Source organism: Struthio camelus, chromosome 1 (genome assembly GCF_040807025.1).
Source record: "Struthio camelus isolate bStrCam1 chromosome 1, bStrCam1.hap1, whole genome shotgun sequence".
NCBI classification, from domain to species: domain Eukaryota; kingdom Metazoa; phylum Chordata; class Aves; order Struthioniformes; family Struthionidae; genus Struthio; species Struthio camelus.
Window position 1 is genome coordinate 2323166 of NC_090942.1, and position 12986 is coordinate 2336151.

At 49.8% G+C, this 12986-nt stretch overlaps 1 protein-coding gene across 1 annotated transcript in view; it reads right to left on the minus strand.

Moving 5' to 3' along the window:
- Nucleotides 1-3384: 3384 nt before the first annotated feature.
- LOC104146980 (collagen alpha-1(VII) chain-like) overlaps nt 3385-12986 on the minus strand; it is a 139082-nt gene continuing 129480 nt past the window's right edge. Inside the window, exons 85-88 of the mRNA XM_068952583.1 lie at nt 10752-10919; nt 8085-8156; nt 7301-7471; nt 3385-4712 (exon numbers count right to left, since the gene is read on the minus strand). Coding sequence (XP_068808684.1) covers nt 4693-4712; nt 7301-7471; nt 8085-8156; nt 10752-10919 — 431 coding nt within the window. The 3' untranslated portion in view covers nt 3385-4692. The remainder of the gene's footprint in view (nt 4713-7300; nt 7472-8084; nt 8157-10751; nt 10920-12986) is intronic.

The window sequence follows — 12986 nt, forward strand, 5'->3', positions numbered from 1 at the left end:
TGCAGCCCCATAAATATGATTTTTGCCATTGCTAGCAAATGGGCACAGGTTTTGCGCTGACCTGACCATCTCAGAACTGCTCTGCTGGCTGTGGCCAGAGCTGGTTGTGGCTGTGATCACCAGGGTCTGGTGGCCAAGGGCCTCCTACCCGCCTGGCCTGAGCTCAGCACCACGAGCAGCTGCAGGGCCACGGGTTGCCCCCAGCCAGTCCCTGCCTGGCAAACAACAGCCCTTGTGTGACCCGGGCTGGGCGCTGGGCAACTCTCCCGCTGGAGCTGGGGTGAGGCAGAAGGGAGCCGGCGGTGGGGAGTGGAGGGGTAAAAACAGCTGCAGGTGGACCCATGACTGGGGAGGAGGAAACTGCACTGTGGACATCACACTCCTCCCAGTGAAGACCTCCGGGTGATGATGTTTCATCATTCCCTTCCCCTGGATTCTGCTAAGGGAGATCGAAGCTGTCAGCTCTGGGATGCTGGCAAGGTGAGCACCACAGTAGAGGAAGGGGGTAGACACTGGGAAAGTGGGAACAGTTCTAATTGTATCTTTAAGGAAGCTTTTCTGTGCTAATTTAATGATTTGGACTGTTAGGCTGTTAAAGCACTAACTGGGCTAGGAATAAGTTCTTAGCTCCACATATATGGTGTCTTCCCTTTGGCCCATAGCAAGATTTTTGACTTGGCTTACTATTTAAGCCCTTTTACAATCATTGTAGAGAAATGCGCCCCGGTGGTGTGCAGTTCATCTCATTCTAAGCGAGATGTCTAAAATGGGGCAGACAGATCTCACTCTAGAAGTGCCTATTTCTCTCCCCTGAATATTTAAAGAGCATGGAGAGAGCTCACTCAGAAGGTGATGTTTGCACTGTAGGTAGGTGAGGTTAGGTGAGATAAATCCCTAGTGAGGGGAACGAATCTTCACTCTGAGCAGAGGTATGAAGAGCTCCCTGGGGAACCCTTCCTGCGTCGTTAAATCCAGCACGTCGGACGGCAGATAGTCTGTGTAGCTCACTGTTCTCTTGACCTTAAATATCATAGAAAATGTCTAAGTCCATTGTAGGAGCCATTTCTGGCATCATGAATATGGCCACCCATGTTTTAACAAGCAGAAACAAGTTGGAGAGAGATGTGGAGACTGAATTTCTTGGAGTGAAGAATTAAATCCAGCCATGGCCTCAGCTGGTTGTTACTGTGATAACCAACGTCGGGGGTCCTGCCCGCCTGGCCTGAGCTCGGTGCCAGGAGCACCCGCAGGGCCACGGGCTGCCCCTGTGCTGTCCCTGCCTGGCAAACAACAGCCCTTGTGTGACCCGTGCTGGGCACTGGGCAACTCTCCCGCTGGAGCTGAGGGATCGGTAGAAGGGAGCCGGCGGTGGGGAGAGGAGGGGTAAAAACAGCTGCAAGTGGACCCATGACTGGGGAGGAGGAAAGCCCACTGCGAATATCACACTCTTCCCAGTGAAGACCTCCAGGTGGTGACAATTTGCTATAAACTGCTCCCATCCCGCTCACAGAAGGCTGAACCTGTTGACACCGGGACACAGATGGACATTAGTAGGGTGAGCATCACACCAGAGGGAAGGGAGATAAGAGTTCTTCTTATAACAGTCACTGTTATTCATAAGCTTTTTCTCTATTAATTGGAAGAGATGTCCCAAATTAGATCAAAGTGGGCGAACCTTTGTGGAAGTGCTTCCCCAGCCCTTTATATGACTGCGCTGCTTGCTTTGCGAAACTGTGGGAGCTCTATGACTTGCCTTTGATAAGGTCTCACCTAAACAGAGGTTTTTATATCAGGGTGACAAAGGAGCCAGTGGGGCTCCATTAGGCCTCTGTTGTATTGTGGACGGTGATTGTTTTTCAGTGCGATTTATGAATGAAGGTTTCTCCTGCTAGTTGCAAATGCTTTGGTCTCCTGGACGACCTCTGCTGTCCTGGGCTGGGGTTCATGGCCACCAGTGTGAATATTTATGATATGATTACTTAATAGCGCCTGCTCATCTCTCTCAGCTGCTGAGGGAGTGCTGGGTGTCTTGCTTGGAGAGAAGCAGAGGGATTTAACTCACAAATGAAGGTGCTGGAGGTTATACGTCTCTGTGTGAGTTAGATTTGACTCTGGCCCATGGGCCCTTAGTACCGTCTGAGGTGTCCTAAAGCATTGGAGATGTCACATAGACCTGGCAGGTATGACATCGCCCTGTGGCCAGGCGGGCTACCCTACAACATCCCGAATGGTACAAACACCAATGTGAATCCAAGCCCTCGTGCTGTATTGATGGGGGGTCCCACCTCCCTGCTATGATGGTGGCACCCAATGCGGGATGGATGTCGTCAACATCCACACAGCCAGGCACGCTGCTGCCTTATCGCCCAGGGTGTTTGTCTGCTGCCAGGCAGAAAAATGCCTGTTGCGCAATGTTGTGGCCTCACCTGGAAATGCAGAGACCTTTTTTTTGAATGAGGCTGAAACAACTATTTTGCTCAGTTGGGAACATTCTGTTTCTTTTCCAGGAGAAGATTTTTCTTGCTATGATATGCCATCTGAATGTTTTTCTTGCTGAAGTACATTTTGATACTGAACATCATTTTGAGAGCAGAGGCTACGAATGTCATTCAGAAAATGGCACTTGTTTCATTTCCAACATTTGCAAAATAGGTCATTTGCAAAATTCCATCTTTTTTAAGTGCAAAAAGATTTTGCTTGTCATGGGGAAGATGCCAAAAAGTTCTGCTGACCCCCTCCTCAGAGCCTCGAACATTATGGCCTAGCAGTATCCTACTTCCATCTATGCTACCAACATCAGAGAGATGGAGGATAGCAGCCTGCAAATATAAGCTGGAGGCAATCCCGTGGATACCAAGGCAGGACCAGCAGTAGTGTCTCCCAGCAATCCGTCATCCTACACAGCTGCCGCTGCCTCAGGCTGGCCCTGCCTTAACCCTTGTTAATTGGGGGTTGGGATGCTTTAATAGCCAATGGTTTGGCCACCAGCCCATCAGGGTTTGGCCATCCTACTCACAGATCCCCAGTAGGAGATGACATGGGTTCATCTGGTTTGGCTGGTGGATGCATTAAGGACATGACCCCACAGAAGGGTTAATTTCAAGGAGAGGAACATGTCTTGGCCTTCTTGGGTCCTGCCACCTCTTGGTTTTATGCCACTGAAGTGACAGTGAAGCCTCCTGGGCCATTGAGAGTGGGCAGCGACACTCCTTGACCAGGAAAATCAGAAGTCAATCCTGCCAGGTTGCTTGTGCAACCAAGCAACCTGCTGATAATTTCCTAGCAGCCTCCCCCCGGTCCAACCCCACCACAGCCCTCCATTTAACCATTCAATTCCCATCACAGTTGTTTGGAGGAAGAAAGAAAAATCCCAGTGCAATCCTTGAAGGCATAATGCCGTGCAAATTCTTTAATGAACACATATCTTGTCTATGCAGGATAGAAGAACAACCATGTATAGAAGTCCTGGGGGCATTTGAAGGGGAGTTGTTATGAAGGATGCTCTGTATTGAATCAGTCCTACTTTAAAGTCACTGTCAGAACACGTGGAAACGCTGCTGCTGATGGTTTAATCTCCCATTTACATATTCTCATCAGAGTGGGGAGGACCTAGCAGCATTCGGCACAAAGCTACAAAGCGTGACAAGCACATCTCACAGCTGGGTATGGCGTGAAAACCCTCCAGATCTGGCCTCTAATTGCAGGGTTGCGAGGAAAATGAGCACCAAACAAGCTACAAGGGACTCGCCTGAGGGTATCGGACTGGTCAGTGGCAGGGACTGATAAGAGCTTGGGGATTCACACACACAAGGAATTCACGCACGGGGCAGCCCCTGTGATGACACGGGTTACCAACCTGCATCTCACTTGAACGTTGTCATTTTTAGCCATTGAACACCTCATTTCCTACCGGATCGCAACATGATGGCAATTTCCTTGCTTGTTGGGAAGATAGGGCCTTTCACCTCTGCTGTTCCTTTGTCAAAGTAATGAATTACAAGAGTTTCTGCAGCCCTTGCCCATGCTGGATTTCCATACCTCTCTGGGCAACAGCTCTGGGCACGTTAAAGATCTGGCGGTGACATTTTGCAGGGAGAAACTGTGCCTTGCCGTGGTCCAGTTTTGAACCCCTGTTTTTACCTATAGTGTGTTGGGACGTTTCCTCTTTGCCTCCCTGGTGAATGGGAAGCTGAAGGAGAAGAGGGAACTTGCTAAAGGCCCCGGGGCATTCGTGGCAGAGCGGAAAGGTTGTCTGCCACGGAATATCCACCTGCCTGCCCTGTCCGACACGGGGCAATGGAAATTCCCAACCTATTTCTCTCTGCCTTTCTCAAAGGGTTACTGGTCCCACGTGAGCGGATAACTAGAATTATACAAGGCAGCATTAACACACTTTTATTTTACAAAAATAAACTCAGGGGTAGGTGTTGTCTGGTTTTACACAATAGTTTTACGGGGTAAGTAGTGTGGTCACGAATCCCTGAAAATTTCAGCTTTCCCGAGCAGTCAGATTCTTCCCTCTTATCATACCAGTTTGTTTCCTCTTCGTAATTACAGTCATCACTCACAGAACCAACATCTGTCACCTCTTTGCCTTCAATGGTTTGTCTTGCTTGTCCAATCTCTTAGATGTCCTGGAGGTGTTTCTTGCAGCTCCATCCTCCTTGATCTAAACCCTGCAATTGCAGCCGATCACCCTCCTCTGACTGGTTCTCAAAAGCAAGGAAAGAGAGAAAACAAAGGCAACCTTGGAGACTGGCTACAACTTTGGCACTGTCCTGAGCCTCACGCACCCGCAGTGGGTTGGGAGGTCCCTGCCGCAGCGGGATTGTGTGCCCCAGGTCATCTCACAACACTTCAGACATCCATAGGGCGGGTGTCTCAACCTGGACTAGCTCGGAGCACCTGCTGTGGCCAGCAAGGAGAAATGGGCACTTCTAGGGCAGAGTGCAGCTGAGCTGGTTTTGGATAACTCCCGCTCAGCAGTGCCTGTTTCTCCCCACAAAGGGAGAGCAGATAAACAGCTGGAGATATGCCAGATGTAGGCACTTATCTTACCAGGTTAAATTGGCCAGCTTGTTTACATTGCCTTCCCTTATCATCAACAAACAAGGACAGGCTTCCCCAATAAGTGACGCAAACCCCTTGCAGAGGGAATGAGAGGAAGAGAATGAGGAGCCAGCCAGGGGTGGCTGCACTGGTGCAAACAAACCCTCATTCCCAGCCAGTCAAGGACCAAAACACCCTTTGCTCCCCAAAGAGCACTTCTGCTCTCCAGGATGGCACTGTGCGCCCTAAACGGGGCTAAGAGCAAGGGAATATTTGCATGACCTTCAACCTTGCAGAATAAGAACCTGGGCTGTGCAAAGTCCACGGTTTATCAGAAAGGTCTGAGCAGAGCATACCATCCTGTGCAATAGTATTGATTTTATGTATTTTAGGAGTGAGGTTAGACACCAACCAGCCAAATACGAGCCACCTGAAAATCCTGAAAGGGACCCAAACTTAGCTCCATATCACAATCTTTAATTTTCTTCTCTTTCTTAAATGCCTTCAAAGACAGAGCAGATGAACCCCACTCGGATTTTTAAAATTTATTCTGGAGAACTAATGCGTTTCTCCTGTGGCCCAGAGGGTTTTCTCCACGCAGAGAAAAGACTGACAGAGGAACATCTTTCTAGGAAAGCTTGCATCAGTGGCAGCTAACACACTGCTCAGCAGCAGTGATGCTTGCATTACTGTCAGGGCCGGCAGTAGCAGGAACTGATTTCCCCTTGCTGCAAGTGGCCAAGCATCCGAAGAGGAAGATGAGCTGTGCAGACTGATACAGTGAACGAGAGCCCGGATGTGCTCCCAGGAATGAGTTTTGTCCAGTGACCCCTTGGATGAGGCATGAGTCTAGATGCAGGGAGTGCTGTGGACAGCTGACTAGCTGGTCTGGATCAGTGCCGCTCTGCCAGCTTTGGACTCTGCCCTGAGTCCCTGGTGGCTGCAGAGACCAGAGAGGCACTTGGACAGAGCAGTCCGGGGTTCAGAGGGCACCAGCCCCCAAATCCATGCAAACCTCAGCCCTCCAAAGCGTTTCTGTGTAAGGTCACGCTGGGAGCCCCAGGGCCAGCCACAATTTCTCTGGAGTCCTGGACCCTAACTGAAAACTTCCTCATCTACTGGCCTCACCTCGGACAGGACAAGACTTTAAGGGTGCCGTGTGCCCACCACCAAGCATCGCATATTCACCTCCCTCCTCTCCCAAGCCCTATCAAGGGCTTGCCCATTCCCAGCACAGTACATCGTCCTTTGCCTCCCTGCCAGCTGTAGCTGGTGGCCTGGTTTGGGATCTACCTCCTGGGTGCATATGGCATGAGGTGACAGAGACCAAGGCATGCAAACCAGCAGGGCCCAGCACTTGCAGCTCTGGTCTCACCTGGACCCTCCTCATCTGTTGCTCCCACAGGTCCACCTGTATCCCGTCACCAGATGTGGTCCAAAGGAGATGTTCAGGAGCTCCCAGAGGGAGGTGAGAGGGGCCAGTGTATGAGGCGTGCTGGGTGCAAGATAACGAGACCTTACAAACTACAGGCACCCCTGCAATGAGTGGGGGCACGGTCTCCCTTGGAGAAATGGACAGGGGAATCCACAGAAGGTTAGAGGATTGGGGAAGCAGCCGTAACAGCCGTGCAGCCTATCCTGGAGAGGTCTCCGGGCAAATCAGCCCGAAGCACCGTTGTTTGCCCTGGCATGGTGCCGACGTTCATTGCACTCCCCTTGCTGGCTGTTTACCTTGAGCAAGGCAGACCTTTCTTACATCTTTTCTCGTGCCTCCTTATGGTCCTTTCTGCTTCCAGTCAAGGATGCATTACTATCTTGGAAATCCCCCTTTTCTCCAAGGGCTGGGGAATAGCTTCTCTTCCCTCTTCCTTTTGCATCCGGCCTTTCTATCTTTCTCTCCCTGCTCCTCCAAATCAGTTGCAGCCTTGTATTGTCCTGCCTTATGAGTCTAAGGTACCCTTCTCCTGCTAGGGACCAGAGTCTCTCTGAGCCCTCCCCGACTAGTGCTGGTGGGACATCATAAGGAAATGGAGGTGGACAAATCATGGATTTTTTTTGTTTTTTTTTTGCTTCCACTTCTTGTCTTCCTCACTATGGTGGGCAGGGGATACGCAGCCCCATGTGTGTGATACCTCCCTGCTCCCCAGGCTGCCCTGTAAGCCGAGGAGTGTGGGTACCTCTGTATGGAGGAATATGGAAAGGCTGGAGGAAGAGGAAGGTTGGTCCCGTACCAAAGAGAGGGCTCCCTTACCTGCTGCCATTTTACACCGCTGCTCGCATTTCCATTTGGTTTCGAACCGGTTGTTGTTCCCTCGGCACCCCCCGAACACGAATGGCCGGCAGGCGTCTGCCTCTGGGTGGTAATACCAGAGCAGTGCATACCGCCGGCAGGAGCCCTCATCCATTGGCTGGAGGCAGGTGGCTGCAAGGACACAGATCCCCCCACCACTCGTGTGCTGCACCTGGAGGGCAAGGGCCGCACTCTGCCACCCCAGGTTTCTCCCGGCCCCCTGGCCAGTAGGCTCCATACGTCAGGCCACTGGAGCTCCCAGTTACCCACATTCAGCTCTGTGCCCTGATGCAATAGGACTGGCAGAATGAAGGTGGCAGCATCCAGCCTGGCAGGAGCCACAGGTGGGACAAGTTAGAGGCTGTTCATGGCTCCACACCACCGAGTGCTCCTGGGGCACCCTTCACTGTGGTCTCAGACCTTTGAAGGGTCTGTTTAACCCTCTGGCTCCTGGAGGGTCTTTGCAGCATTTATTGCACACAGGAGCATTCGACAGGGGCACTATTGCTGTGCGTTTTGCCACTGGCCAAGATAGAATCAGGACATTCTCCACCAGCTCAGTCCCAGCTGAGTCCCTCCCGGCAAATGCAGCTATGTTAAGCTGAGTACAAAACTGAGATCTGAGACTCTACTTGTTGGCACATGTGACTCTTTCAGTGCTGTGTCCCCTCAATCTCAATGCAAAAAAGCACTTCCTACCTGGGAAGTGACTTCCCTAAATGTCATTTAATTCAGTGCATTTCACCTGGTAATTGACTGTGGGCTTCGTGGCGCTTGTGCTGAGAGGGATCCATTATCTGCTTATCACTGGAAGCTGCTGAGGAAGCAAATGAAAATCACAAGTAATGAGGGCACGCAAATAAATTAGCCACCATTTAAATATTGATTGCTGGAGCCTTACATGGCTTTCCGCGGCCTAACAAGTTCTTAATAAATGTCACAGAGCAATTGGTGAGGGGGGGAAATCAGCAGCAATAAAATTCTTAATGGTGTTAAACAACTTAGTCAAAGAAGGTTGGATGTTAGTCAGAGAAAAGGGAAGTATTTGTGGTTGTTTGCTGGAGATAAATGTCAGGCTGGAGTTTTGCAAATTTGTGAGGTTTGAAAAGCCAGAAGCGATTGTAATCTGGTAGTAATAACCCTCCGATTGCAGAATCCTGTTAACATTTAGAACATCTATCCACACTCATCACTTAGCGGAGCGATTTATGAGCCCTTCTGCCTCCGATCCAGCTTTAATGGGCTTCTCAGCTGGCGACGGCTGCCGCTGTGATTCAATAACATGTGGTACACTCCATCGATCTGAAATCGCCCAGATCCCCAATGCTACCTTAATATAAAGTGAATTTAAACCCAGACGGATGATATCTTCGAAGTACAACAAAGACATTAGCTGACAGCAGGCAGTTCCTTGGGGAGGAGGAAGGTGGCGATGTTTGGGGTCAGATTCCAGGCTTAGATGGATTTGGGGTTGGAATTTGGCCCTTAGAAGTTGACAGGGGAAAAAGATGGAGGTCATTAGCAACGGATCTGACTTTAAACTCTTCCCAAAGCTCAGGAAAAGGGCCATCACGGAAAATAAAGGTCAACGTATTATAAACCGTAGGTCAACAGCTTGTATAAGCTGCCATCCATTCCGGGGTGGGAAAGTACACAACACTGGGGCATGTCACTTGGCAAGAAAGTGCAAGGTGATTTCTTTCTAAAGTAGCTTCTAGAGTAGCAAGACTGACGGGCCAGCCTGCATGCTGATTGGCACCAGCGGGCTCATTAGCCAGCTTTTGTGCTGGTTGGCCACTTGGCTGCTGCCCCTCGCCTGCATGGCAGCCTGCAGAAAGCCTTGCCTCTGAGCTGCTGGTGGACCCCACCGCTCACAGAGCTGCTGAAGGAGCACAGCCCACTGTATTTTAGATGGCTCCCTTCCTCTGAGATGACTCTTGCCCTGGGAGTATCTATTTCTCTGAGCTGAAGCACTGACACCATCCTCCAGCCCATGCCAACGGCAGTCCCATCCACCCTACCCAACCCTCTTCCTCCCGGTGATGAAATCTGAGCGTAGCCATGTTGATTTCCACTGTGCCTCTCCCAGCTTGCTGTTCCAAGGCAGTTGGAAGGGATTGTGGAGACTGCAGAAACCCCAAAGAAATTCTTACTTAGGCCCAGCTGCAATCTGCTAAGTAGCAAGAAATCAGTCTGAATTTTCCTCTTTTTGCCTTTGAGTCCTGCCCTTTCCTGCAGTGTGTTTGGAGTCTGAGTACTGAGTGTAGAGAGCCCTCCAAAAGCAAGCCCATAGTTTCCCATGCCTCCCTGCCAGCCCTTTTGCATCATAATTTCACTCTCTATCTCCCGTAAGTCGAGACAAGTAGAGAACCAGAGCTGAGCCCTGAGGAGGGGGTCAGAGGGTCCTGCTTTAGAGAGAAGCAGCGGACTGTGGGTGGCTGTGGTCTAGTCTAGAAGATGTGATGGACCTGGAGGAGGGCAGCTCATATGGGTCTGGTTGGGTGCAAGTGATCTCCAGGGAGCTGCTAAAATTGAGGGCAGAGCTACCCGGAAGCCCCTCAAGCCAGTAATGCCGAAGACTGCTGGAAACAGCAGGATGTCCTGGAGCCTCCTGGGGAATTACCACATACCGCAAAATCGTACTGGGAAATTTGATAATAATTAAAAGTGTGGCTGATCACGGGCAGTGCTTGGACCACGGTTTGGCCCTGACCAGTTTCCCTGTGTAGATGTAGCCGCTGTGTGGGGAGACTCAGCAAATCCATTGATGTCCCTACACATGTAGGCCTGTCTTATATGCATTTGCAGTGCAAGACCTTGGCCTTTCTAGTTCTCTCTCCCCCTCTCTCTGGTTGTTTTCCCATTAGCTGTAATCATGATCTTTACCCATTAAAGGGTTCATGAGGCTCTGGACAGAAATAGTCTATAATAGCTCAAGTGTTTAGTCTGAGAGATGTAAGTTCTGGCTGGTAGGAAGTCTTACTAGAAGTTACTGTGGAAGCAAAGGCCTTGGTACAAATAGGAGGACAAAATCAACCTAAAAACAGCAGCCTCCTTCCAACCTTTCAATACGTGTCCATTCTCACATGCTGAGCTTGGGCCTCCCATGACTGGTGTTTGCCCCGAGTTCAGCCCTCCCAAGCCTGGGGACACACAAATCTGGCTTCTCCCTCATCCATCACCTCTTCTAGGGCCATCAGCTCACCTTGTCTCTGATCTGCTGACCAGCCCTTTCCTGCATGGGGGACTGCAGCGTGAGAGTCCTCCTCAGAAATCCTATTGCTGCCTCATTTCTACCCAGTTCCATGGAAAAGGATTTAACATGTGGTTCATGACAGGCTCTGGAAGAGGTGGGACACTAGCTGCCACAGTAGTAAATGTAGAAAGCATGCAGCTGTGCAGCGGCATTTACCTGTAATAAATGAAGCTGGTTCAATGAAGGACTCCTCCGATGTTGCTGATGTTGTCATGTTCTGAGCTTTTTTAAGCAGTTCTTTCCAGCTTTTACCATCCCTCCTCGTGTGTTCCCGAGACTGAACATACTCCTGGAGTTTCCTGTTGATTTTCACTGCCCCTAGGCCTGTGGATTTAATCATTAGATCAGTGATGAAGTCTGGCATCAGAGCCAAGTTTGATGGCTAGGCCGCCATGCTTTGAAAAATAATTGTAGCAAAACAAAATTAGTGTCACTGCACAACATAGCATGGAAGGAAAGTCACAACATGACATTTTGTTGGCCCAAACCTACAGACCAGCAGGGTATGTGGTCAAGGTAGGAAATCTATTTCCAAACCATATATGTTCTAGAGATGAGCAAGCAATCAGAGACAGATCATACTGCCTGCTGTCTTCTCAAGGAAGGTGGGGACAGCACATTAAACTTACTCAAGAAAAAAGCTGATTTTGAGGAAGTGGTTCCCAACCCATGTGGTGGACCTCCTTGAGAACGCATGACATCTTCCAAGTAATCCTTGGGATAGAGCTATAATAAGAACTAAACTCTGCTGGACCTGTAGCATCTCCATGGTGTGGACTCCCTGAAGTGCTAAGCACCGCCAGTCTTCTCAGATAAAAGCTGTTTACAAAAAAGCCATGAGCTAAGGGAAAAGTAGCCCAGCAGAACTGGGCTATGCTAATTTACCTTTTTATCCAAACAGCCCTCAAGACATGAGTGCTGGAGAAAGGACCATGCGCTCTCGGCTGGACGACTGGCCAGTCTGACAACAGGCAGACTCCTTAAATAACGCTTGAGTCACGAGTGCAAAACGCTTCAGCGAGGCCCGTTGTTTGTAGGAGCACAAAGGCTGGTGTGTCAGGCAGAACTCATTTGCTCTGACTTATTTCTGTTACAGAAGCGAGTGGAGGCTTGAGCAAGGGTGGGATCCCACAGTATGGGACTCTGGAAAGACACCAGGTGAGACACGACCTGTACCCTCACAGATTGTCTTTCTAAACACAGAGGAGGGGCAAAGCAGAGCCTGGAAAGGACCAGTTCTACTGGCTCCTTACATCCAGGGCAAGGATTCTGCCAAAAATCTCAGCTCCATGCTTCTTGACCTGTTTCTCTGTTTATAAAGTCCTTGCTTTGTGAAATGCTCTGCTTTCGTATACTGCGAAACAATGCTATGTTAGAAAGGCTAAAAAAATAAAAGTAACAGTTATGAAGCAAAAATTAAAGCAAATCTGTTCCTGGAGAAAATGAGTTCACTGAATTTTAGAGGCAAATTGCTGCTGTGAAGTTCCTGCTTTGGCTATTCCTGTTTATAACATTAATATTAAATAGAGCTTCAAAGTGGGAAACGAGTAACAGTGCAGTGGCTGCACAGAAGAGGGTCTGTGTGCTATGTGAGTCAGTAAGGTCCTTGTGTCACAATGCCCAGTGACATCCTATGATGATGGATGGAACGTCACAGGTTAGAGATGCTGCCCTACTCCGTGCCGCTGGTGCCTAAGCTGGAGCGGGTATACCACCTTGACGCTGCACGTAAGGGGGAAGAGGGTCACTTGGAGAAGCTGATAATGAGGGTTAGAGAACGACAAGAAAAAAAGCCAGGTGATTTGGAAAGGCCCCAGAGTTGTGCTTGCTTGGTCTAGAGGAGAGAAGGCAGAGGGGTGGCAGGATCCAGGCTCAAAAACAAGCTGCGGAGAGGGACACTTGGTGTCAGTGGACTCACCCTCTGAACTCCATGGACACTATGGATTAGATCTCCATAATGGGAGCTTTAACGCCCAGTGATATATAGCCATCTACACTGTAGGCATTTCACTGGCAGTGTTGGACTGTGGAGCTTATAGGTCTCTACGGTTTGGGATGGTGGAGCAAAAGGATCCCTTTCATGGGCAGGGAATGCTGTTCCTGTGGCCGTAGTTTTAATGGACAGGTATCACAAACGTTTGTGAGAAAAAGCGTTGGTCCTGTCTTTCAGTAGAGGGTGAAAGCAGGAGACTTCTTGGCCTTCCTCTCAGCCCAATTTTTTCAGATTCCCCTCAAGAAATAGCCTCCCTAGAGCCGGGGTCCAAAAGCAGTCGGTGATCCAGAGTGAGAGCCGATGTTGAATCACAGAAAAAGCACTTATTCTCAATAGCAGCTTTTCACTCAGGATTTCAGACCGTTTAGGGTAAGGAGAACAGCCTTTACTTGTCTGCA